Below are 27,855 nucleotides of genomic sequence, written 5' to 3'. Positions count from 1 at the left end.
TCTAGCACCAGAGGGCAGTGCGGTCTGGCAGATCTCTGTCAACAGAGCAAATTGCGTGTAGATGCAATCTGTTTACAGAGGTTCTGTCGAGATTGCCCAGTCAACAGTAACGTCTGTCGACAGATGCTTCTAATGTAGTCGTAGCCTGCATGTTTTAATATGGCTAACTGTAAATATGAACCTGGAGGAACAAAGAATATGGGTAACACAGGATGGGGGATTTCATTCAGAGGAGGAGGCAGTGATTCAGAAGAAGAGTTAGGGGTTGTGGTGGATAATTTTCTGGACGTGAGCTCCCAGGGCGACACACTAGCCATACGAGCTAGTGCGATTCTGGGATGCATAAAGAGGGGAATCTCAAATAGAAGCAGAGAGGTTATTTACTTCTGTTTTTGGTATTGGTATGGTTTCTTCTGGAATTCTATCTCTAGTTCCATTGCCAACAATTCCAAAGGGTGCTGATGAATTGGAGGGGATTCAGGGAAGAGACCAAAATAATTGAGCTCTATCATCTTAACCAAAAGAAAATTAATCAAGGCAGACTTTAGTCTACACATATTTATAAGGGGCACAGATATGTAATAGTGGACTTTTATTTGTAGCAGTGAAAGGCAGACCACAATCCAATGGGTGGAATTTTATTAAGAGGATCAATTAACTGTATTTGTACACCTCTCCTTTCATTTTGATCTTTCAGCATAACTAATCAGTTAACACTAAAGGTATTGACAAGCATACCTATGAGACCATATCCCAAAAGGTAAACGTTTTTCATAGATTAATAAAACCATAAATTCCAAAGCCAGAAAGGACAATTGTAATCATCTGGTTCTAGTCTGTCCTCCTTAGAACTAATTCTTGGGGCATATCTTTTGGACAAACATGCAGGTTTTAAAATTTGTTGCTGATGAAAAATCTAGCACGATGCTTGGTAATTTGTTGCAATGGTTACTTTCACCATTAAAAGTTTAGGCACTCTTTCCACATTCAATTTGTCTATCTTCAGCTTCCCACCCGTTGCTGCGCTACCTGATTAAATCACTTTCCTTTTGTTTTTGCTTTATATGTTGGTTTTTGTTTTTGTTTTTTGTTTATGTTGCATAAAAATATTGTTTGGTGTTCTGTGGTCTCAAAAAGGTGAAGGAATGCTGACACAAAGAATTGCTGTAAAAGACATTTTGGCTCTCCACAGTCTTTTCAAGTGGCATTCATCGTGGTTTTGTTCTTTTTTTAACTATATTAGAGGTGTAAGCACATATGTGCAATATGTAACCATAATAAGCTTTCCATTATGTAAAATTATACTCATGGCACCAGATGTAGAATACTTTTACCTAATGCCTACTTTGGGCAAGGTCACATATAACCCGAATGCATGCTTCATGCAGACCATGTGAGGGTGGTTGGCTACTTGATGTAAGGTTGTGCAACAAAACCTTCCCCAGGGCTACGGGTGGGGAGTGCTGGCAGCTTCTGCTTTTCTGGGGCATGGAGCACCGGCGGCCGCCACTTCACCAAGGCTTCAAGCCCTTCATATTCCTTAAATTCAACATTCGTGAGGGTTCTCAACACCGCACCCTCGCGAATGTTGCTACCCTACTGTGCTTGTTGTAGGGCTCTGCATTAAAACACCTATGTAATGGTGTTCTGCTACCCTCCAGATAGCATGTATTCCAGGCTGGTGTCTTCTGAACAGATGTGATGGCAGCTCCCAAAAAGGCTAAAGGACTGAGCATTTGAGAATGAACAGCCAGAAGAAAGCATGTTGTGAACCCCCAAAAAGAATAAAGGCTCCAGTGGATTGGGGAGGGGGAGGGAGATGAGGTTTTGTTTTGCAAGGTGACATGAAAAATAAACAAAAAGCAATTATGTAGCACTTTAAAGACTAACAAAATAATGTATTAGGTGATGAGTTTCCATGGGGCAGACCCACTTTTTCAGATCTGGAGATAGTGCTGTACTGGAAATAGTGCTGAAAGTAAATTGGCCTGATGATTATGTAAGAGAGAAATACAAACAAAATGAGTGAAATAAAAACTGACAAATCAGGTACACAGGACAGAAGGGTGAAAGGGGAGACAAGGGGGGAGAAAGTTACTTACTGCAATTGTCTATTAGGTGACTTTTTGTGATCACTATGAATATCAAAGATGGGGAAATAGTCTTTCTAATGCATAAGGTAATTGCTATCTCTACTGAGGCCAAGGACTGAATCTGAGCATTAACTCCAATTCAGATGTTTTCCTTTGTAATCTGATGTTAGTCTTTGTTTTAAGACATGCATTCTCAGGTCTTTAACAGTATGGCCCACTCCAGTGAAATGCTCAGTGACAGGCTTGTGTGTATTCAGATTCTTAATGTCTGCTTTATGTTCATTCATTCTTTGTTGAAGTGATTGTCCAATCTGTCCAATAAATATACATAGCAGAGGGGCATTACTGGCACAGGAGCTGTGAGAGTCAGGCTACTGCCACTGACAGGAGCTGGGAAATTGACCAGGGCAGCCATCCTGATCAGTTTCCTGTCTCTAGTGAGCACCTGGGAGCCAGGCTGTAGCTCTGCGCCACTCACAGAAGTGGGGAAACTGTCCAGTGATGCTGCACTGGTCAGTTTCCTGGCTCCCCCACCTAATGCGAAATTTGATTTACGTGGAGTTGCACAGGAACACAACCTCTGCCTAAGTTGGGGGGTCTACTGTGTATGTTTTAGAGAACTTGTCTGTTTGATCAAGAACTCCTAAACAGTAAAACTAGGACTACCAATTTTGGTATTCAGCTTATCATAATGTAAAGCAACATAAGCATTTGGTTGTGCCAGAAAAATGGGATGTACCTGGAATGGGATTGCCTCTCCTAACACCAGGCAGACAAGACACAATCACCAAATCAAGTATTTGTCCTCAAAACTGACATAACCAAGTGGATGCTGAAAGAGACTAAACAAACATGAGCCAGAAAAATAGGATGAACCCAGATAAGGATTGCTTCTCAATAAACCTTATAGAAAAGAGATAAAGCAGAGAAATTTGGAGGAGTGCTCTGTTTTGGCACAGCTAAATCAGTGCTAAAGGTTTGAAGCTAGAAGAAAATATTATTGGAAACCAAACTGACCATAGTCCTTTTTTGTTAAAATATAGCGAATGATAAAAGTTTATGGGGATGAAGACAAAAATACACTTAATGGAATTCCCATTTAAAATTTACTAAAAAAGAAATCAGACAAATTTTAATAATCCCCCTTAAGGCATCCAAAATAAAAATTAACTTCATAAAAATAACACAGTACATACATTTTCTTTTTTTTTTTTTTTTTAAAGTAAAACCATAATTGCTTTAAGGACCCAAGCAATGCCAGGTAAAATCTGCTAGTTCCAATAGAAAGATAAATGGTGAGTTCTGAAACAAGCAGTGGATTCTTGGAGGATCCATATTCCACCTAGAATGCAGTAGAATGTGTGCAGACTTTAAATCAGTTAAATGAGAGATTGTATAGGCAGTTTGATTTTTATCAGTTTTAGGGTTCTATAGGGCACATGTAAGATTATTTTTATGTGACTGTCTTCACTGTAAATATAATTGGGTCAGTTTTAAGGGGTGCTAAAGTTGACTTTCTTGTGCCACCCTTCTCAGGAGGAATAATGCCAAGTTCCAATTTAAAAGGTTGAATTAATGCTAGTGTGGAAACAGCATGATTTTAAATCTATTTTATTGGCCTCTGGGGCTATCCTACAATGCCCCCAATGTGTCCATTGTACGTATTTTCACCTCTGCTGCTCTCCAGAGCTGCGTCTACACGTGCACGCTACTTCGAAGTAGCGGCACCAACTTCGAAATAGCGCCCGTCGCGTCTACACGCGTCGGGCGCTATTTCGAAGTTAACTTCGACATTAGGCGGCGAGATGTCGAAGTCGCTAACCTCATGAGGAGATAGGAATAGCGCCCTACTTCGACGTTCAACGTCGAAGTAGGGACCGTGTAGACGATCCGCGTCCCGCAACGTCGAAATTGCTGGGTCCTCCATGGCGGCCATCAGCTGGGGGGTTGAGAGATGCTCTCTCTCCAGCCCCTGCGGGGCTCTATGGTCACCGTGGGCAGCAGCCCTTAGCCCAGGGCTTCTGGCTGCTTCTGCGGCAGCTGGGGATCTATGCTGCAGGCACAGGGTCTGCAACCAGTTGTCAGCTCTGTGGATCTTGTGTTGTTTAGTGCAACTGTGTCTGGGAGGGGCCCTTTAAGGGAGCGGCTTGCTGTTGAGTCTGCCCTGTGACCCTGTCTGCAGCTGTGCCTGGCATCCCTATTTCGATGTGTGCTACTTTGACGTGTAGACGTTCCCTCGCTGCGCCTATTTCGATGTTGGGCTGAGCAACGTCGAAGTTGAATATCGACGTTGCTGGCCCTGGAGGACGTGTAGACGTTATTCATCAAAATAGACTATTTCGATGTCGCAACATCGAAATAAGCTATTTCGATGTTGGCTGCACGTGTAGACGTAGCCCAGGTGTGCAGGAAGTAGGTAACAGGAAGCATGAGAATTTGGATTCATTTTCTTTCTGGCCAACATGACTAGCAGACCTTGGGAGCACACCTCAGGAGTGATTGCATCTAGCCATAAGTTCTCAGGGTTGCAAAAGACCCCAACTGTGGAGCCATCAAGAGATGCAGGATCTCATTTCTGTGTGTGGGGGGTGGAAATCAATCTGTGCTAAGTAAACTGTGAACCAGTAAAAGAAATGCAGACATTTCTGGGAAGATTTCCCAAGTCATGCTGGGGAAAGGTTACACCAGCAAGGCTGGGTCAAAATCAAGAAGCTCAGGCAGTTTTATCAGAAGGTGAAAGAAGCCAAGGGGCCATCTGGGTCATCTTCCAAAACATGTTGCTTTTATGAGCTGCTTGATGTGATTCTGGGTAGGGAGCAGCCATGGTTCCCAAGAACTGCATGGACTACACAGGAGACACTGCTCAGAACTCTGGTGAGAACAGCAAAGATGGGGAGAAGTTGGCTTATGAGGAAAACTCTGAGTAAGCCAGTCAGCAATCTAGTCAGCAGGGGGCCAAGGAAGCTTATTCTGCCAGCCAGGAACTCGTCACTCTGGAGGCAGTCCCCTCATCACAGGATGCTCTGGAGTCCAGCAATGCCGGAGATGGCTCTTTTGTTGAGTATATTTTTTTAAACTGCTACAAGCAGGTTGTGGCTGGGCGGAGGTGGATCTATGAAGCTGCAGCTCCGGGTTCTTAGCCCAGCTTGTAAATGTTTCTGGGGATGGAGTGCTTATCCTTTTTGGAGATCTCCATACAGGTCTCAGCCAAGTACTCTTATTTTTCTCACAAGGTTCTGGGGGAGGCCTGATTTACTCTGGCTTCCATGATAACACAGTAAGTAATCTGGTATCAGGGCACCCCCCCGCAACATTCTTGCAAATTTTCCAGCCCTGTGCCTGCACATATTTTCTTTTTCACTCTGTTATTCTTAGGAGGCTGATGTCTCTCTTTACAACCTAGAAGATTGCTTGTGGGCCACAAAGAACAATTCCATCAAGGCTCAGATTGTGCCACACTCAAGCCTGGTAGAATGTGATATTAACTTTCCACAAAGGAAAAGCTTTAACATTAATCATTGGTTTCACTGTTCCATTTTATTTAATCTTCCGGTTGCAGGTTCCATCTCCTGGTTTGCCTTGTATTTCCACATGGGCTTCACTTGGACTCCTCTAGCTTCCAGTAACCTAGTCCATAGCCAGCACTGTATTCGTTATTCAGGATTCTCCAAGGTAAAATCAACATCTGTGCAGTTTCCCTTATAAGGGAAACACAAATGCTATTCTGCTTTTAAGCCACTAAATCAGACCTAAACTGTGGCACCTCGAGCACGCATGGTCGCAGACTGAGGCTAAGGACTCTTGTTTCTCCCCCGCTGGGGTAAGGCAACAGTTTTTAATGGGGGGGGAAGAGGGATGCTGCTGGGGGAGGCCCTGGCTCTGGCATTTGGTTATTACTACTTCAAGACAGGGGCTGCATCAGCAGCTCTACTCCCACCTGCTTTCATAGGTGGCCGGGGCTTGAGGACACAGGCGGCCTCAGCCCCGGTTGGATACTGCGAGAACCTACGGCTCTGTGCCAGGTGCAGGCCAGAGGTTACCGCCGCGCGCCCGCCCTCGCCCGCGGTGCAGGGGGAAGAGCCTCGGGGCGCTTCTGTCTCTGCTGCTCTGGTCCCAGCTGCCAGGCAGGGTGGGGCCCGGCGGTGCTGCAGGCCCCGGCCCGGCGCTCACCCCTTTCCCTGCGGCTCCCCGACGCGGCCAGCCGGCGTTCTTGGCGCAGGTGCCGTGCCCCCCTCCCGGCCGCGCAGGCGGCCGAACCCCTGCCTGGCACCAGAGCGCGCTCGGCTTCCCGCCGCGCCAGGCAGCCGGGGCCCGGGGCGCGGCGCGCGGGGCCGCCCCAGCCCGGGAGCCCCGCGGACGGTCTCAGGAGCCGGGGTGGGGGAGGCTGCCTGACCTGCCTCTCGCGAGACGCTGCGGCGCGGACGCTACTTGAAGAGGAGGGGAGAGGGAGACGGGAAGGAGGGGGCCGCCCGAGCAGCGGTGGGTGCAGCGGCCGTGGCGGCAACAGCGGCTCCAGTGGGTGAAGGCAGCGCTTGGAAGCGGGGTTCCCCGGCTCCTGGGGTGCTGTGGCCGGGCAGGGGTGTCAGCGCCCACCCGCCCCGTGCATGGCTCGCCCGCGCTGCCCCCCGCCTGACACCTCTCTCCTGCCGCCTTAGCTTCCCGGTTGGTTGGGTGCCGCTTTGCAAAGCCCGGCCAGGCTCATGCTTGGGAGACTGTCCCAGCCCCAGAGCAGCCTCAGCCGCTGCAGCCGCCGCTCGGTGCGCCGGGCGGGCGGGACAGCCCCGGCTGATGCTGGCGGAGCGGGGAAGGTACGGTTGCGGGAGCGCTGCGGAGCCCGCCGGCAGCCTGGAGCAGGGGACCGGGGCAGGGGTAGACCGCGCAGCGGAGCGGGGCAGCGGCGTGGGGAATGGCCGAGGTCTGGCTCCGTGTCACTGACACCCCTTCTCCCCTCTCCCTTCTCGTGCAGCTGATCGGGAGTCGGGCGGCTGGGAGGCAGGAGAAGCCCCTTGCAGCGCTCCGAGCCCGGGGGAGCCGGCTCAGGGAGGCGGCGCGATGTGGCTGGGGAGGCTGCTGAAGTTCGCCCTGGGATTTACAGTGCTGGTATCGTCCTATCCGAGCGAAGGTGCTGAAGGGAATTTGGAGCCCGAGAGCGCGAAGGAAGCCAGAGCCAGCAGAGCCAAGAGGCGAGGGCAAGGAGGCGGCGGCGGCGGGCACGATGCGCTCAAAGGGTAATTGGCTTGGGGCCGGGGGGGCTGTGTTCGGACCGAGCAGAGCCTGGCACCCTTAAAGCCAGACCGGCTGCGGCGGGCGCGGCGTTGGTTAGTGGGCTTAAGCCCAGGCTGGGTCAGAGAGTTGGGGACCAGCAAGCAATTCTGTGGCCCTTGAGAGACTACCACGTGTATTAGTGGGTAAAACCTCCTTCGTTAACAGAAGAAGAAAAGTCCCTTTTGTTAGCCAGCCTGGTGAGACTTTGTGCCGCTGCTATTCTGCTTTCCTGGCAGCCCCTGCTGTTGTCAGGAGGTGAGATCTGGCTGGCTGTTCCCTTGTGTTTAGGGTAAGGTGTTCTGGCCAGGGCAGTCCCCTTTTCAGCTCTGTCCTGCCAATCCTGTTTTGACAAAAACAGACATTTACTCTTGGAAAGAGCGAACAAATGCCCAGTTTACCAAAACAGTTGTGTCCCCTGAGCAAACTGTGGGGAAGGTGGCAACATGAGGCAGCAGGGCTGGTGGAGTCAGTCCCAGTGGCAACCACTGGCCCTATGGGCATTGGGTGCTCAGCCCCAGCTGTAGGCAGCATGGGACACAGAGGTCGGCCAGGAGGCGGCGGGGAGGCAGCACAGCTGGGGCAAACTCTGTGGGAGAGGAGATGGTTTGCAAGGAGACTTAGTTTAGGGAGACTTTGGTGGCAAATATTTCTCTTGAAATCAGAGGGAGTTTTGCCTGAGTGAGAAGTGCAAGCTTGAGCCTTATCTTTTTTCATTTCACTAGTTGCCTAATAAAGAAATGCTACAGTTTTCTTCTCAGAGTGTTAGATGCATGGAATGAATTTCCTTGCCAAATTACCCATATAATGATTATGATGAATAGGTGAGAATACAATGTGGTAATTTTATAGGTATTTGAGTGAGGAATTGTTTCAGGTTACTTTATTCTTTCTGAGCATCATCTTGCAAAAAACATACTCAGGTGATCAGTATTTACTCATCAAATAGTCTCAACAATCTGCATTTGCATGGTCAGGCCTTGTTTTATTTCCAGATGTCTTGTTACCATAGAGAAAGTTGGGCAGTACACTTTCTGACCTCTCTCTTACTTGCGTAAGACAGCTGTTGATGGCAAGGACTACAAGCAAAGATGGCAAGGATAATTGTAAATAATAAAAGCTCTCAAAGTGTTAGAGAATTACTTTTCAGACAGATATTTACTATTCATACCGCTTTTTTTTGTCCTTTGCGTAACTTGAGTTCTGATATAAAGTATCAAGTTGAAAAACACTGTTTCTTAATCACTGGGCCAAATTCTGCATTCCAATACATGTGGTGTCTCCATTGACGTTAGTGGGAGATGCACGTTTGTTTGTTGGAAGATATAATTGCTTTGAAAATAAGCATCACTGTCTCTTTTTTGTGGTTATTTAGAAAGTGATAAAAAACAAGCAAGACATTTGAAATCAGCTTTTTGGAAGGTGATATTGCAAGTACTAATTACAGCTGAAAACTGAAGAAATAACAGAACTGTCTTGCCTGTGATTTGCTTCATGACTTAGAAATCTTGCATTTATAAAGTATGTTGAAGCAATTACATATATACAATATTTGTATGTAAGTTTGTGTATTTTAGACAACATGAAAGTTCAGAGTTAACAGCAATATTAGTTCTAGACATTCCATTTAACCAAGGCTTGATTAATCATTTGGAATATTACAATTCTTATTTAGTGTCCTGGAAAGCAGATAGTTACACTTACAGAATTTTGCCAAAAGGGTCTAAGCTAGTAAAACTCAAAACAAATCATTAGCTCATTCAGTCATCATTACTCCATTTTTTGCACCTCATACTTCAAGCTGATAGTAAAATGTGACTGGATTGTTGAAGCATTTGGAAACCTTTTCTTCTGTTAGCTATATAAACATCTTTATCATTGTTATGGGAGTCCTGGTGGTCACTTCCAGTTTGGAAATCACAATGGCTTTCTTTGGTATTACAATCTAATGTACAAAATGGGTTTCTTAAAAAGAGCTGTCATTTTAGGGTTGGGACTAATTCTGTGGAGATCCATATGTAAAATAAGCATTGAACATGTAAGAATTGCAGATACATTAAAGAATCATTGGTTGTTAAATAGATTTAAACATTCTTAGAAACTTCATTTTATTGGAAGACTTATTCATATTTTTTTTTCATTTGTCCATCAGTGCAAATATCTTTAGAATGCAGAGAATTATGCTAGAAATTATAAGCAGATGCTTGTAGACTTAGTTTTCATATAACTGTAATTCAGATATTTGGGGGGAGGCAGTAAGTCTGAATTCGGGTTTACACAGTGTTTTCTGCTATTGATTGTTAGTGCGTGGATGTAGGAAATTTTCAGAAAAAAAATCAGTAGAAATTTCATTAAAGTATTTGGTTAAACTAACATTGAAAAGCATTTAGCTTTTATAAATATTAAGAGTCTCTGGGCAAATATTAGTCTTTTAAGAATACAGAGTTTATTGTCAATTTGTATCTAACTTAATACTAATTATTTACTTCCTCACTGTCATTGCTTCACCAGTTATGCTGAGGAGACGGCTGAAAGCTAAAAGAGGACTTTAACTGTAGCATTGATGCTCCTTTCTGTTAGCTCTATGTGAAGACTTCAAGCCTGCTACTGTCTCGTAATTTAGAATTCTAACTTAGCCATTCTGCCAATGGCATTTTAGTAAAAGCTGAATCCCTTGTGTATTTAAATTAGTTCCCCTAATCCAGTCTTTCGCAATTTTACTTGGCGATGGAACCTTTTTAAACTTGAAAGAATTTTGCAGAATCCCTGATGATAATATTATATACGGCTTAACTCCTCTCAGCTCCAAACCTGCCCCTCCATCTCCAGGATTAATCCGCGTCAGTCCGAAACCAGCCCCCGCGATTAACCCATCCATCCAAAGAGGCCCCCTGCCTAATCCCTCCTGAACAAACTCCACCTGAGTTAGCACCTCCTGTTACCTCACCCAATTTGTCAGACAAACCTACCTTAGCCACCGCTGCTCCGCTGACTCTAGTCCCAAGGGCCCGATTTCATTGGCTGCCCATGGCAATGCAAGAGGCCAGTTGCAGCCAATGAGAGGTGAGGATGACGCAGGAAGCTCTCCCCTTGCCCCACCCCCATTGTGCTCACCAGTTAGTTTGAAACTCTCTGCAGCTCCCTGTCCTGCCGCCACTGAAATAATGGAATTAAATTCAGCTGTTTTAATGGCTGGATTCCTCCTGCTGGACATTAAACCAGTTAAATTTAGTTTTGGTGTTTCAGCGGTTGCAAGGCTGGGAGCTGCAAAGGAATGAGTGGCGGGAGTGTCCAGAGCTGCAAATGACTCCTTAGAGCAGCATGCGGCTCAAGAACCATGGGTTGCTGACCCCTAATCATTTTCTTGTGAAACCCTTATTTTTGCTTTGTGGAACTCTGGGGTTCCACAGAACACCATTTGGGAAAACTGCTCTAATCTAACACGCATGTTTACATGCTGGTTTCATATTGCTATTAGTTGATCAGAAGACTATTGAGGTGGTAGTATTTTTTTTTTTTTTTTGGAAAATATAATTTGTGTTTAATATGTCAATTCCCCATCCAAATGCATACTTCTGTTTACCATATTGCTGTATCTCTGGGCTCCATTATTTTTTACCCCATGGTATGTTTTAAAATAAACACTTTACATGTATCTAGATAGATGTTTTATTCAGAAGAGTCCTAAGAGCTTTGAACACTGTTAATATATTCTGTTGCAAAGGTTTTATCTTGTAGCTCTTGAACTCCTAAAACTCTCATTATTGTCATTTGTGGTCTTTCCCAAGTAAGGATTGCAGGATTGCGGCCCCAAGGGGCAATTCTTCCTAAATAGTATACACTTGAAGAACATGATCGGTAAAATTAGCCCTTGGCTATAAAGCAAAATCCAGTTATTTCTTGTGATTTGATCCCTTTTGGACTAAGTGGCAGAGAGAGACTTTTTGTTGTTGTTGTTATAATTATGGTTTCCTACATTGATTAGAATTTCTCTGCAAAATAAGAACAACCTTGTAATTTTTTTTTAAAAGTGAAACAATTATTAAAGCAGACAGCAGTGGTTATTTGTGCCTCTCAAAGTGTAATACTTTGCTTAACAATCATTTGAAACTAAAATTTTAAAATGAGTAAGGTTTCTTCATCGTAGCTGAACCATGAGGTAACAGATTAGTTTAAAGACTATCAATAAATTCATACTAGAATTGTATGTTCTTTTAAAAAAAAAAAAAATTGGAAAGGATAGTGAGTATTACAGTACAGACAGAATTGTCACTGATCTGATTTGTGAAAATGAGTGAAACAAAATTAAATTGTCCCACAGTAGATTATCCTTCTGGTATTAAGTATTGCTTGCCCTACTTCCAAATGCAAGATGCACTGGTTTTACTGGGGCTAAATAAACTTGAATAAACCAGGCAGGATTTGGCCTTTCATTTGCATTACTGTTCACTGAAATAAAATAAGTCTAACAAATCTATAACATAAATTCAGTTTTCTAATATATAATTAAGGCTTCTGGTTTTCATTTAAAACCAATACTTGCCACTAAAAGCCTGTTGAAGAAAAGCAGACTTACCGTACTGGTAAATATTGGTTTATACCAAAAACCTCAAACATTTTTCTTACCACTTCTGGCCTGCACACCTCTGGCTGTCCACTTATACCACACCCAGTCAGTGTCAGACTCTGGATCTGAGTGAAACTGAAAGCCGAGAACTTTGAATTGGGAACAAAGTGGAAAAGAATGTAAATGCAGGGCAAATTGAGCCTTTTGGCTTCAGAGATATTAGCCAGTATGCATCTCATGTAAATTGCAGCATATAAGAGGGATCAACTTGAAATTCAGCCAATTTTTAAAAATATAAACAAACTGCTGAGGCTTTTTTTTTTTTTTTAAACAGCGATAGCAACCAGTCTGTGTTTGGTGCTTTAAAAACACAGAGGAAGGCATAGTCCCACAGATCTGACAGTTTAAAGCCACTTTGGAGCCCTATGGGTGCTGGATTCCTGCACTAGCAGATAAAGTAATTTTGGATAGTAAATCTGTTCCTGTGTCTACTTGCCATTGGTGGTGGTTGTTACAATTTTATCTTTTCCTCCACATGACTTGAAGTCTAAATTAGGTCAGAGTGAAATGAGTGAAGAGGTATTGGCTTTGTCCTTAATACACGTGTGGGTCCCTTGTACCTAAAAGGCAATGTGTGATACCACTAGTTAAATATGGGATGCAGGACTGGGGAGCAGGTACAAAGCCTTGCAGGAAAGCATGTGTGAACTCTACCTCTGCTATGGCTAGTGCTAACTGGTGCCAACAGTTTCTTGAGCACAAAAGAAAGCGTAGAGTCAAATGAAGTAAAAATCTTAAATGAACCAAACTGTACCACAGAGTCTGTATAATTCCGTGCTCTAATGAGAATATTGCAGTAGAGCTATATTATCGACCACCTGACTGATGATGGTGATGAATGTGAAATGCTCAGGGAGACTAGAGAGTCTATAAAAATAAAAAACTCAATAATAATGAGGGATTCTAGCTAGAGTACATGTCACCTCAGGAGAGAGAGAGAGAGTTTCTTGATACCTTAAATGAGTGCCTCCTGGAGCAGCTGGTTCTGGAACCCTCAAGAGGAGGGACAATTCTTGATTTAGTCATATGAGGAGTAGTGAATCTGGTCCAAGAGCTGAATATAGCTCTACTGCTTGAAAATAGTGACCAGAATATAATTAATACCCCGATGGTGGAAAAAACACCACAGCAGCTCAACACTATTGCATTTAATTTTGGAAAGGAGAGCTACACCAAAACAAGGAGGTTATTTAAACAGAATTTAAAAGGTACAGTGCCAAAAGTGAAACCCCTGCAAGCTGCATGGAAACTTTTTAAAGACAGCATAATAAAGGCTCAACTTGAATGTATACCTCAAATTAAAAAACATAATGAGAACCAAAAAAGTGCCACTGTGGCTTAACCAAGTGAAAGAAGCAAAGAGAGGCAAAAAAGAGATTGTTTTAAAAGGGGAAGTTAAGGTATTGATTGGATCACTAGCTGCCTGCCCAACAGGATGGGAGTTTCAATATGCATTGTCTAGTTCGATACCCTGGAAAGTGGGACTTCTCTTAAGACAACTCCTGGCTACCTATGACCAAATGATTGGCAGGTCAGAAGTGAGGTCTTGCTATGACTCCTCTTTACAGGGCTAGAGCTGTAATGGGACTTGAATTTGTCTCTACATGCCTGTTCCACTGGGTCATTTTCCTGTGGGGATGTGTAGGGTGTATGTAAAGGATTTTGGCTATCCATTGCTTAGCATCATGCACAAGCTATGGTTTCTGGTTTTGTATTGATGCCTTTTTACTTCCTCTATTGTCTTGCCCATAGGACTGTTTCTTTTGCTCCATGTCCATCTTCAGACTGTTTACTTGTTGCAGTTTATCCTGTTAGGTCAGATGCTTGCCCCAAAAGGGGCAAGTAGTAACCTGAGCATAGAAAGTGCAGTTATTTGTAGTGGGACTGGAGGAAGTCTAACAATGACAGAATAAAATCTGATTGTAGCAACCTGCATGGAAGGAGGAGCATCGGTTGCAGGAAAGAGGAGTTTGGGAAGGGTGTCGGGGAGTCAGTCTGTGTGCATGTGGCTGGAATGGTAGCTGCAGTTACAGCACCTGTTTGTACCTTTTAATAAAGAGACAGTTCAGTGTTAGAAACATGGAGGCCTCTCATGCTAGTACCCAGCACATGGTATATGAAGTACTAACTGTTCTGGGTTGGGGAGGGGGCAGTCTGCACACTAGCTTCTAGATTCAGCCTGACCTCATACTATAGTCTCATTACCAGGACCAGGTGGTCTGCAAGGGGCTTAACACACCTATGTTGGGTAGTCTGGGCCTGTATTTGGGCTCAGGGACCCTGTCAATTTGATACAGGCCTTGGTCCCTATATGGCTTTCTTGGAGGCTTGAGTTGTCTGCCTGCCTTCTTATATTGGCTATAGCCGAGTAAAGTTACAGCCTTTGTTTTTCCACTCAGGTTCACTTGTCCCCTCATTGGCATGCTGCCATTCAGCAAAAAAGTTGCTCACTTAGTACAAAGAATATCTTGTTTTTTATGACTTGTGTTCTATATTTAACTCTGCATGAACTTTATTAAAGTTTTCATCAGGATCATTTTGGACACATCTGTGCATTTAGCTGTGTCTGATTACTAGCACATTGACAACAGGAGAAACTAATGAGTACTATTGAACTGTTTGGATGACAAAGCAAAAGAGAAACATTCTCATGCAAATATAGTGAGCAAACACACTTGGGCCATATTCTACCACTGTTCAAAAAAACACTTATAGGAGCTAATAAATTTCTATTCATAAAGGCTCCCAGGAATCATTCTGGGGTGGGGGAGAAATTTATATTCCACCCAACTTTCCCTTCCCCACAGCTGGAAGCAGGCTCGTCTTCCCCTACACTTGCAGGTACCTGAAGATCCGTGAAGAACGATGGATACACAGAGGAGGCAGAAGTACATAGATGAGAGCCTATGTAACAATTTATTCTGGGTTGTTTGCTCTACTCCCATATCTAAAGTGAATTACAAAGTACCTTTCAATTACTTTTCTTGAGAGCTCCAGCTCAGTCCAGCTATTTCACTGCGTAATGTCATGCTGTAGCTTACAGCAGTATATCAACTTAGGAACAAATATTCTTTCCTTTGGTAGCTGGAAGTCACTTTGGGCACATGGCTGGGCTAAACAGAATGGATCACACAAAAGGTGAGAGAGAGAGATATCTACCAGTCTGCACAGATGCTGAAGTTACACCACCTCTCGTGAGGAAGGAAGCACTCCCAAGATGAATCCGTATAGTGTTTATGCAGTGATACATCCTCCTCCTGCTGCTCTTCCCAGGGGCCACAGATTCATCTCAAACTGTTGCATTTCATGTGGATCTTTTTGTTCTTGTTGGAGATAAGGGGAGAAGTATGGAAAACAGGTTCCTTGGTGTCTGCAACTGACTTTCAACGACAGGGAGGTTCCTAAGTGCTAGTTATGCCTTTGAAACTCCCTCTCAAAATCATGCTGTTTGGGCCATCTGTCTGCATTCTGAGCTCCCCTTGCCCAGTAGCTTGAAAATTCAACCTTCAGAGCACACACATTCAGGTCTCATTTCCCCTCTGCTCCTGCTCCCGAACTTACCTCTTTCCCTACCATTTCACGGCTGTGACCTCTTCCTGCCCCTCCTTGGCAGCTTCCTCCAGCCCTCCCAGTCCTATTCCTCGCTGCAACATCCTGCACCTCTAAGCCTCTGCCAGGCTCATATAGATACTACCAGACTCTACACCTCCTCATCTCCTCCTTGCCCAGCTTCATGCCCTATGGTGTAGATGAGGCTGAGGCTGCAGCTGCTGTCCTCAGTGAGGGGTTGTTCAGCAGTGTTGTGCTTTTGCCTGCTTCACTCAGATTACACAGGAAGTCTGAAAGCAGCCTCTACTGGCCAAAGTGGGAAATGCTGTCCAGATTCCACCAAATTCCTGACTTTTGTTTCCTTGGGAGGCTGTAAGACAGCGGTGTCCAATAGGAATTCAGAGATTGCCACAGTTGTTGTGGTCTTTCCATATTCGCCTCATTCCCTGCACCCAGCGCGGAATAAATGCTCTCTCCCTCCCCCTCAACCAGGCACCCCGACCTCCTCACCCCCTGCTCTAACTGAATGCACTCTCCTAGAGCCAGGCTCCCCCTGCCTTTCCATTCTAATTCAATACTGGCAACTCACTGGAGCCACTGACAGAACTGCTGTTGCAGCCCCCACGTGCTTCTCCCACCAAGCTAGGGTTGTGCACATGGAGCGGATGGACGGCACTCCCTGCATGCAGCTGTCGGGAGGAGCCACATGCAGCTCGAGAGCCGTATTCGCTGCAATACGGTGTCCTATTCGCCTCATGTGGTGAGTGGCAAGCGTATTGGACACCCCTGCTGTAAGAGATTCCCAAACATGATTCCAGTTCTCAACACTAGCAAACACTTTGAATTCTGGCAAGGGTGCAGAAGCCTAGACCAATCCCTCCCTCACTCCTTGTCTGGACCTGTGTTGGGATCACTCTAGCCCTGGAATTAGAGATCTGTCTTGGCTCCTAAAAGGTGAGGTGAGAGGAGGGGTTGGGGTATGCCATCCCTTGAGCATGTCTGCAGTTCTTGCTCATGGAGTGCATGGGGGCAGGGGTTTCATTTCCTTTTATAGTCCTTGTTTGGTTTTGCGTTATTTCCCATGGCATGCTGGGTCTAGATCTAGGACTGGGTGAGTGACATTATCATACCGAACAATGAGAGAGTGTGCCTAAGGATTTGTCATTCTACAGTGGAGGATGAGAAAAATGCCTGGCTGTCAGGTCAGATGAATCTGTCCTTACAAAATGATGACAAGAAGATTCTGTGAGCATCTAGTTCCCCAGTGTCAAATACCATCACCCACTTGTCATATTTGGTGGGCACAGTGTAATACGAGCTGGGTTAGCAGGATGTTCTCTGTTGCTGAAGGAAAGATCTTGCATGTCATTTTGAACTCCTGACATGTGCATTAGCCTCCGGATTGCAGAGCCAAGGACACCCGTGGAGCTACTAAGTCTTTTCTTTCTTCAGCTGAACCGAGCCAGGATTCTGGGACAGTAGTACCATTCTACAGGAGAAATATCGTGTTAAACTCACTGCATGGAACAGACATATCACACACTCACGCTATAGGGAAGAAAATTACACAGTCCTAAAAGATCCTTTGTTGTCACACATACATGTGCATGAGACATGGTACACAATTTTGGTGACATGGAGCAGATGTTTAATATCTTATTAATGGGATAATAAGTGCAGTGGCTGAGCACTTGGGTAGTTTTATACTCAGACCTGGATGTTTCTGTGGATTTCTCTTCTACACAGCTGTTTATAATTTTCAACATTCTCCCTCTCTTCCAACACCTTCCCTCCTCCCCCGCACTCCAAACATCTGAGGTGGACCAAAGCCCAATAGTGAAAAAGCGCCATTTTGCTAGTGGATGAAAATTGGTGAAATTAATTTGATCATCAGTAGAATGTAAGGAAAATACATGATTGTTAAAGCTCTAGTTCATTGCTTCACAGCTTTCTTGGAGCTGAGCAAATAAATTAAGCATAGACTAAAACTTCAGGACCAACATAATCAACACTCAGTAGCACCACCCTGGTTCACATTACCCATTGCAGGGTGCTGGGGAGCTCTGCATGTGGGCTGGCATATAAAAATGTTTGCAAAGCCATTTTACAGTAAAAGGTTATGATCTGATTACAGATGGCTTTAAACAGAGTAATAAGGCCAACCTGCACACATTTAGAATTCTTTGGTGGTATTTACTGGCATGCTGGATGTACTTCAACACACTGAGCCAAATTTGTGAAGACCAGGTACTTTTAACTGCATGTGTGAAAGTGGACACTTAGCCAAGGACTGCTTTTCCATTCATATTGAAGTAGCATGCTTAAGTAGTCCATGTTGTTTCTGAAGTTACTTTGTGGGTGTAGTAGTTGCAAACATCATCTTTGCTCCCAAAAGGAAGAGGGTAGATAGAGGCCCCTTTAAAAATCTGGCCCATCATATTAGTTTGATTTTTGTTTTTGGCACCAGGAAACTGCTGTTTTGCATGAAGCATAGGCCAACTGTTGGAGCTAAAGAGTTAATAAAAGGCCATCCTTAACCTCAACCAACTTCTCCTTGAAAACAGGTATCCAGGTGCATTTTTGTGGAAGAGGGTAATAGGGAGCAGAGAAGTTAGAGATTTCACCCTGTGTATTACAACATCCTGCCCCTTAGTCCAATTTAGCTAACTACTTTTTCTCCCTCTCAGTTCAGTCTTTATTGGGTGAGCAAACTGTCTCTGCTACTCTCCCAGCCTTGCTCTGCCCACTCTGTCTAGCCTCTAATTTATTCCAAACCCACGCTCTGTTCAGCACTGGGTTATGCCAGCTTTGACTAATGCATGGCAGGGATCCTGGCAGATTGTCTCCCTGTGGTCCGAGTCCCAGCAATGCCAGCAACTCTCATGCACAGATGGGTTGTGTCTTCCCCTGTAATGAGCTGTGCTTTCTGTGAAGGGTCATGGCCAGGGCAACTAGTGGATGTGAGCATTCAGCACCACCCTGGGCCAGACTTTTACCATGGGGCTTTTACACTAGTCTGGCTACATTTCAGAGCTGCCTTCTCCTGTCAGAACTGCGGGAAAGAAAGCAGCGTACATGCCACCTACGCTTTCCTGGAATCAAATCCTCCCCACTTCTGCTGCTGCTGCCCCATTAAGGCAGAGCTATTGAACACTTTCCTTTCCCCGTCACCCTGTGTTTAACTGTTTGCTGTGATATCTATCAGAGGAGTAGGCAAGTTAGTCTGTATCTTCAAAAACAAGAAGTCCCTTGGCACCTTATGCACTAACATAGTTTGGAGCATAAGCTTTCGTGGGCAAAGACCGGCTTTGTTAGATGCATGCATGATTGATATCAGAACAGTTCTGCTACCTGGGTCCATGGACTCTTCCTTTCTCTTGCAAATACTCAAATGGAATTTCTGTAAGCAAGTTCCATTCTGAGAAAAAGCAGGCAGTTGCCCCCAGCTGATATTTCATGGTGAAGGTGAAGGGGGAACTGGTGGATAAAAGGAAGGCAAAATGATGGGACATCGTAGAGAAGAGGCAGGTCGAAGATGTAAGGTAGAGACAGCTGACAAATACTATTGTGCAAAACTTCGCTGATGAAGGGGCACTGAACAATCTCTGCTCTCAAGCCGATGATAGGGCAGTAATAATAAAATACTAGTATAATGCTACAAAATAAATTAGGATTCATTAATGTCAAGCATTTCATGATTAGAGTTGGCTAGAAGGGTGTTGATTTATTGCTTCTGTTTTAGATCTGTGTTAAAACTGTGAAGAAGGAGCCCTGTATGTCTGTGCCCAGGTCCTTGCACATGCACCAAGTCTGAGATTTTGATTCAGGTTACTTCTGTGGCAGTGGAATTCTCACCTCCCAGTAGAAATGCTCTGCTTTGGCTCCTGCAGCCCTTTCTACTGCTGCACACCTCCACGGAGGTCAGTAGCTGGTGAATCTGCATACCAGTATGTCTTGTCTTTTTGCCACTGCTTCACTTCCACCCTACTCCAATTCAGCCATGTAGGGAATCACCACAGAACCAAGCATAGTCATACATAAGAGGGGAGTGGCCCATGTAGTGGCCCAAATCCTGTACCCTCTTTCTAGACTAGTTCTCCTGTGTGTATGTCCTGGCAGACTCACAGAGATGGGAGCAGGATTGAACTCACAGATATTCAAGATCACTTCTCATATGTACCTCTGTGGCTATGTCTACACTAGCCAAAAACTTCGAAATGGCCATGCAAATGGCCATTTTGAAGTTTACTAATGAAGTGCTGAAATACATATTCAGCGCCTCATTAGCATGCGGGTGGCCACGGCACTTTGAAATTGATGCGGCTCACTGCCATGTGGCTCGTCCAGACTGGGCTCCTTTTTGAAAGGGCCCTGCCTACTTCGAAGTCCCCTTATTCCCACCTGCTCATAGGAATAAGAGGACTTGCAAGTAGGTGGGGTCCTTTCGAAAAGAAGCCCTGTCTGGGCGAGCCGCGTCAATTTCGAAGTGCCGTGGCCACCCGCATGCTAATGAAGTGCTGAATATGTATTTCAGTGCTTCATTAGTAAACTTCGAAATGGCCATTTGCATGGCCATTTCAAAGTTTTTGGCTAGTGTAGACATGGCCTGTCTGTGGTTAAAAATCCTTCACTTTCACCTTTCACGTGTTCAGAGTGTGTATACTTGCGATGAGTCCAGATTACTAAACACGCTGCGAAAAGTAAGAGTGACTGTGAGCATTTACCTGATTAGAACAATTGTGACAAATTCCAGAAGGCTTTCAGAACTGTGGAGACCAAGCAGCAAGAGATGGAAGATGGATTTTAAGGTGGACCATGGTTTCCTTTTACTGCCAAAATACCTCTCCACCCACCTGTATGTATTCCCCAGACAACAGGAGTGTAAAGCTATGTCGACATGGTGGGCGCTGTCTTGGGACTACTATAAAACTTAAACTTCTAAAATGCAATGTCAAGAATTTAGATGGTGTTGATGTAAAAAGCTGAAAGCTGCTATCATGTCCCCTCTCAGCCACCCAGTTCTTTTAATCTTCTCTTATAGGTCATTTTCTAGAACTTTAATCATTTTAGTTGCTTTTTCTCTGGACCTTCTCCAGTTTCTCCACATCTTTCCTAAAATATGGGGCCAGTAGTCCAGTTGAGACCTAATCAATACAGAATAGAGTGGAAGAATTACTTCTCGTGTCTTGCTTACAACATTCCTGTTAATGCCTTCGAGAATCACGTTTGCTTTTTTTACAACAGTGTCACACTGACTCATATTTAGCTTGTGGTCCACTATGACCCCCTAGATCCCTTTCTGCAGTACTCCTTCCCAGGGAGTCCCTTCCCATTTTTTGTATATATGAAACTGATTGTGCTGCCCAAAGTGGAGTACTTTGCATTTGTCCTTATCAAACTATTTTCCTCAGACCACTTCTCCAGTTTGTCCAGATCTTTCAGAATTTTGGCCCTATTCTTCAAAGCACTTGCAACCCCTCCCAACTTGGTATCATCTGCACACTTGGTAAGTGTACGCTCTATGCCAATATCTAAATCATTTATGAAGAGATTAAACAAAACTGGCCCAAAAACTGACCCCTGTGGAATCCTGCTTGTTATTCATTTCCAGCCTGATGGTGAACCATTAGTGACTACTCTCTGTGAACAATTATCCAACCAGTTATACGCCCACCTGATAGTAGCCCCGTCTAGGTTGCATTTCCTTAGTTTACTGATAAGAAGGTGATGTAATATTGTATCACATGTTTTACTGAAGTATAAGTATATCTCACCTACCACTTCCCCTTTATCTACAAGGTTTGTTGTCCTATCAGAATAAGCTGTTAGGCTGATTTGACATGATTTTGTTCCTGACAAATCCATGCTGACTGTTACCTGTCACCTTATTATTTTCCAGAAGTTTACAGATAGATTCCTTAATATTTGCTCTATTATCTTTCCTTAGGAGGTTACTTACCAACATTCTAGGGTAAGGTTTTTAATTTATAATTAGTTAAAAAATATACAGTGCTCTAGGCAGCTTTCATGGAAATTAGCTGATTTCATATGCAAAAATGACAGCTTTGCTGCTGGTGATGCTGAAGGCGTCTGATTTATACAATTAATGGCTACTCCCAAGACACATTGAGCCTGTTGCTTCACAGAGTGCCCTCTGACGATGGTGAGCAGTGAAACCTCAAGTCTAGTCATAGATGGAGTATATTCCTTTTTTTGCTAACCACATACTTCTTTCATTCTTTAATGGTACTGTTATCAAAACAGTTTTCTTTGAACTACTGTTTTCAAACATCAGACACGTAAGTATCACCAGTTGAGCAAGTCAGTCTCATGTATCAGTTAGTGGAAATGGATAGAGAAAAACATTTATGCACATTTATCAGTTTTCCAGTAGATGACGAATATCCTTTGACATTAATTCAACTCATCTAGCTACTGCATTTTCACCCGCGTGTTATTAATTGAAGACAGAATTTGTTTACTTTGGAAGGCTTTGAATAAAGCTGTTGGCTTTAGTCATGGCTTTGTTTCGCCACCATGCAATCAGTGAAAGCTTTTTTTATGGTTTGTGAGTATATATGTAACTCTGAAAAATGTTTCTTGGTGGCCTCCTCCCCTACTTTTTTAAGGCTTTGAAAATCTGGTCATCTAAGTTTTCAAAAAACATGTGGTTCTCACTTTGGGCCAGGTTCTGCCATCCTCCCTTGTGCTGGATTGTGTCTCGCTGCAGGGGTGGTTGCGTTGACTTTGACGGAACTACTTGAGGGAGAAGATGAAAGTAAGAGTAGCAGAATAGGGCCTGGAGTTTGAAGATTTTGTGATGCTATTCATGTTTCTCATGAGCTATGGTGAGGGTGACTGTCCAAATCACTCTTTTGTTCATCAGCAGCTTTGGGGAGAAGTATGTGCTGCCTAAAATGGCTTTGTTCTTTTGTATACAAATTCTTACATTCCAACTCTAATTAATTACAGTTGTTCAAAAGGGTAAGACATGCACTGTGCTAGGTGCTAAAGAGACAGAGGAAGATGCCATCTTTGCTTTGGAAAGCTTACAGTCTGAAAGTTAAGGCCTAGACCCAACATGGGGATGTCTGTAAATTCAGGAAGATGGTTCATATTCTGTGTTTTTGAAGTACAGCTGATATTTGTGCTTAAGTGGGTTGTCTGTTTCCCCCACTCACTTTGCTTGGAACTGCTTGGAATAGATTATAAAAATAATAAAACATTTAAGATTACATTAACAATGCCTCTCACTAGATAAATATAAGTCAGTCGTTTGGGACATGCAAATAATTGTTTATAAATATCAAGGAAGTTTAGAAATCTGTCCTACACCAAGCAAGGCACATGTTTACTTAGACATTGTATTACTATGTCTGAAGAACTTTCTGTATCTATATTTCATAGTTTAAAAAAAAAAAGCTAAAAAAGTTCAAATAATATCCCCAAAAAGAATGTCATCAATCTCTATGTGTTAGAGTTAATGTCAAGGAATACACGTTTATCATTTTTGGCACACTTCACTCATTTTATTGCCTGATTAAGTGTTATAGGATGTGACACCTAATAATGTTGTTGTACCTAAAAGAAAAATATTGTATTCTTGTATTTGGAGCAATATCTGGTTAGTCAGCCTTACAGGAGTAGGTCCGTTGACTGGCTGGGACTGGGTGATATGAGCTGGCTTTGACTCTAGGCAGATACAGAACGGTGATTTCACCTTGTGGATTGTCACTACCTGTTAACACAAAACAGGAGGACCCAATCCTGCAAACTTCATCTTCCACTTCTCTGGGAAATATGAATTTGAAGGATTGCTCCCTGTGGTTCCTATGTCTAAGAAGTGAGTAGCAATAATAGGTTCTGTGTAAACCAAGTGCCTTTGTATTTAGTTTACAGGCATTGTTTTTGCTAATGATAACATTTTTGGTGAATATATATTTACGTGTATTGGCTATTTAATACACCTGATGTTATACTTTACTGTTATTCAGGTCAAGATAGGAGTAGTTTAGCATTTTAAAGCTGGATAAAGACATGGAGAAATTACATGAAGCTATTAAGAGTCATGGGTTATCATTCTGGGAACACTGACTTTCTTGATGATTACGCCTGGTCCCTCACTCTATTTTCAGTGGGAGTTCTGATGCATGAGGAGTGTAGGGTCGAATGCTGTACGCGATTCTGTTTCCTAAGTTAAATTAACAGTATCCATATGAACAGTAGTATCTGAGTTGCTGGCACTCTTTTGCATTTGCTCTTTTGCTTTCTAAGTAGGTTTAACTACACTGATGAATTTTGCATTTTTGCAATGTAATCTTTGGCATCACAAGAGGGTAGTCAATGTTAAAGTCAATAGCTAGTATAAATACTTTCTGTTAAATATTCATAGACATGTATGCTCGGTGCTGATTCCCATTGTGTACAACACTGATTTTATTTTTGACATTTTCAAATATTGGTTATTAAAATGTATTTTGGAGGAAAAACAAGAACCAATTTTTCTTCTAGACCCAATGTGTGTGGATCACGTTACAATGCCTACTGTTGCCCTGGATGGAAAACATTACCTGGTGGAAATCAGTGCATAGTCCGTAAGTTAATAACGTTGATCGTTATGGCCAAGATTTATCTTTTCTTGTAGCTTGTGTGCATGTTTGTCTTGAGTGTGGAGGTTAAATTTATTGCTGGTATTAGTCCAATACCTGACATGCTGCTTTTATTTAACATATGCAAGATAATACACAAACCCCTCTATGCTACCCTATAGCATATATGTGGTGTGTTGACAATATTTGGACGTGAGTGTCCCACAGGTATGTGCCTGCTGAGTCTGTGGTAAATCCTGTGAGCCAAGCCATATTCAGGCTCCTCAGCAGTTAGGAGCTATGGAATTTGTTCCTTTGTTCCCCCATTTAAACAAAAATGCCTTTTCATAATATAGGAGGGAAGCAGTACCACGTGGCAAGGGAAGTTATGCTATGCACAATTGCTGGACCACTTTATGTTATAGTCCTGAAATTTACGCAGAGGGATATAAAATACATTTGCAGCTATGGGGTGTGGGGCGGGTGTGAAGGTACACCCTACCAGCAACAGCTGACACAGGTGTTTTGACTGTGGATGTCCAAGGCAGGGAGAGTAGTCTATGAGGTGACAGCTACTACATTGCTGTGTACATCTCTGGTGCTGCATGAAAGGTGCAGGCCAGCATTCGTATCAGCACCATTCTTCACAATTGATGCAGTAAGCAACACTGCAGTGACACAGATCCTAAAGTGTGTTCTCTTTTGGGTATTTACTGTTGCTACTGGTGATCCTAACACTTGCCCTTGCCATGGTCATAGGGAGCAGGAATGTGAGCTTCCTAGCACTACACTACAAATAACAGGTTGCATCCCCTTTGTGCTCCATTCCTGCTTTCAGATTATGCCTTCTGCATGTTAAGATTTTGTTTGCAGTGTGTGCTGCACTGATCTTGATATTAGTGGGGAATGGTGAGTGAGGTATTATCTGTTGCAAAAGGAGAGGGCTGGACACTTCAGCACAGGTGATTTGGAGGAATACGTGGTGTGGGAATGTGTTGGTGTCAGTCACACTGTAAATAATATGGACAGTGAGTGGAAGCCTGAGTGGGTCTCTTGTGCTGTAAGAAGTTCGCTGTAGTCAGAGTGTCTGATGCAGAGATACACAGAGCACAGACTCTGAGTGTGATCTGCATGCTTCTCTGTGGGCGTCCTTGTTGGTCCAATAAAAGATATTACTTTGGCCACTTCATCTCTGTAGCTATTTTAGTAATTTTACTTGATTTGTACTGTGAATCAGGCACCTTTTGCGTTTTTTTTTTGTTTTTTTTTTTACAAAAAACATATTTTACAACCTTGTTTGTTTTATGTACAGCAATTTGCAGACATTCCTGTGGGGATGGATTTTGCTCAAGACCAAACATGTGCACGTGTCCAAATGGCCAGATAGCACCCTCCTGTGGTTCAAAGTCAAGTAAGTATTCTGCTGTGCCTTCTGTTCCTGATTTGAGTCTGTCAGACTATCAGCAGTTAATAATGTTTCAGACGACTAACCTCTGAGTCACTAGACTAGACCTACTTACCACAGCAAAGAAGGCCTAGTCCCCTGTGATGATCACTGAAGAATGACTCAGAAACCAGCTATGGGAGCTACTCCTTTTTGCCAAATTAAACCCAAATTAGTTGTATTAGAAACTGTGTTAGCTTGCCAACAGTATTTTTTTACTTTCTGGAAAATTCATTTTCTCTATTAGACACCAGACTTATACACATGGAGAGTACAAAATGCATCATGTTCGACATGATATTGCAGACAATTGGGCAAATTCTATTTACTTGTATAACCCCATTGACTCATATGGGACATTAGCAGGACAGAGTCTTTTCTTTGCCTGGTTCATCCCACTAATTTCAGCAGAACTAACTAGGTGTAATGGAGCAGAATTTGGCCATTTCATTTAAATACATTAAGCACTTGGGCTTGCCATCCACCTTCTGGGGCTGATCCTGCAAACTGTATTCAGAAAGGTGCTGTGATTGTCGCAAGTGTCCAAACCTGGCAAGGGGAGCAGTGTTTGATTAAGGTCTGCAATGTTACCTTGTCTCTTTGTTACAATACACTGAGCCTCCACTTTGTGGATCTCTTAATCTTCAGTGGGAGTTTTCAGGGTGGCACCTCCGCTTTTCCTCACTCTTGTTTTTATAGGTATAAGAGCTTTAAGATTAGCTGAGCGCTTTTGTCTGTGGTTTTAACCTCCTTTTCATGTAGAAGCATCAAAAGAAAATGTGGAATGTATTATAATAGTGATTGTGCTTAATGGCTCAAGCTCTGAAGTGCTTACTTTGGATTTTGTCATTCCTAGCAGGTACAGCCCTGCATTGGGAATTGTCTGAAGCCACATAGTCCCAAAAGAGCTCTGGGAGGAATTCTTCCTTAAGGAGGAAAAACTTTCCTTCTGAGGCACCCAGAGCTCTGGGCAGCGCTTGCTACTGCATTGCTACATAGGGTGCATTGTACTGCCCTAACTATGTGTATTGACCCCCTTTGAGGTGCACCAAGGGAGTCATCCTTCAGTCTCTTATGTTCTTACACGTGTGTAAGGGCCAAGCACGACCTATCCCTTACACTCCCTCTGTCCTTACTTGGGTAATGTGGACATGAGTGGAATTTTCTTCTGAGTTATGAATTAAAAAATGAGTGAAGAGTTGGGTTTGGTGCAGTAATTTTTTTTTCCTGTTATAACCTGCCATTGATTTCTGCACAGACTCCCAATGGCTTTCATGCAAGTTCTTTGCATGGCTACAAGAGGTGGGAGGGTCTGCTGAAGTTATGAATAATGTAGCATTTAAGGCCAATACTGTTCTGTTGTCAAGCTATTTCCTGTTTATATGCTAGGGTATTACACTAACCAGCAATTTTTAATCAGACTGACAATTTCCCCTTATATTAATACGTAGCGTTTGGCTGTTTTAATACTAGGGATTTCCTATGTACACTATAAAATGCTTATACTTTAACTTTTATATGCAGCTTATGTTTAAAAAAACACTTGGACTTTATTTAAATGGTACAGTACTTTTAGGCATACCTTTAGAGACACGCTGTTTTTAATCAGCAAAGCTAACCAGTGTTAGTAAGAAATGACTGTTATGTTAATTAGAATAGAGGGTACTGCCCAGGTTAGCTTTTATGTAGTAGCTTTTATCACCAAGGACTTCAACTGCACAAGGACTATACAATGTAGATTTTGTGTGAATGGTTGGCACCATAGGCAGATTCCATGAATATACATGTACACAATAGACCACACTAGTTTGGCGTAGCTGTTAAGAAACAAAAGGAAATGTGACATTAATAACCTGTTTAACATTAAAAGGATATAATCATTTTAAATCTGATTCCAAATTAAAGTTTTATATAAAAAAATCACAGGCAAGTAGAAATGCTCTGTGAATGAGGCTAACAAAAATAAATATAAATTCTGATTTAAACCAATTGTTAAACCAATAATTGTTGTCCTACGATTTTTGAAACCCAGATATTTCAGTTTAAGAACCTGAAACAGCGATATAAAGAAAAGTGAAATAAACTTCATTGATTTTTTTTTTCACTGTCCCAGCTGAGAGAGATGCAGAAGAAAACATGCGGTGGCAAGCTTTTTGGATTTAAGTGCTGATTTCTCATGGTGTACAGTTGGCCGGTGCAAACCTTATCACTGTTGAGAACTCACTCATCTGTGTGGTCTTGTTGACTTCAGTGAGCTGGCAGGTACTTACTTACTGACTCATACAAGACAAC

The 27,855-nt window shown here is 43.3% G+C and overlaps 1 protein-coding gene across 5 annotated transcripts in view; it reads left to right on the top strand.

The window, feature by feature from the left end:
* Positions 1–5,674: 5,674 nt before the first annotated feature.
* Positions 5,675–27,855, top strand: part of FBN1 (fibrillin 1) — a 220,712-nt gene continuing 198,531 nt past the window's right edge. Inside the window, exons 1-4 of one of the 5 annotated variants that reach the window (XM_075007180.1) lie at positions 5,675–5,765; positions 7,060–7,321; positions 24,043–24,125; positions 25,432–25,530. In XM_075007180.1, coding sequence (XP_074863281.1) covers positions 7,146–7,321; positions 24,043–24,125; positions 25,432–25,530 — 358 coding nt within the window. In that variant the 5' untranslated portion in view covers positions 5,675–5,765; positions 7,060–7,145. The other 4 variants (XM_075007179.1, XM_075007176.1, XM_075007177.1 and 1 more) reach the window with 4 other exon arrangements.

This window comes from Carettochelys insculpta, chromosome 12, assembly GCF_033958435.1.
Source record: "Carettochelys insculpta isolate YL-2023 chromosome 12, ASM3395843v1, whole genome shotgun sequence".
NCBI lineage: Eukaryota > Metazoa > Chordata > Testudines > Carettochelyidae > Carettochelys > Carettochelys insculpta.
Note: the sequence above shows the minus strand (reverse complement) of the source record. Positions and strands in the feature narration are given on the sequence as shown.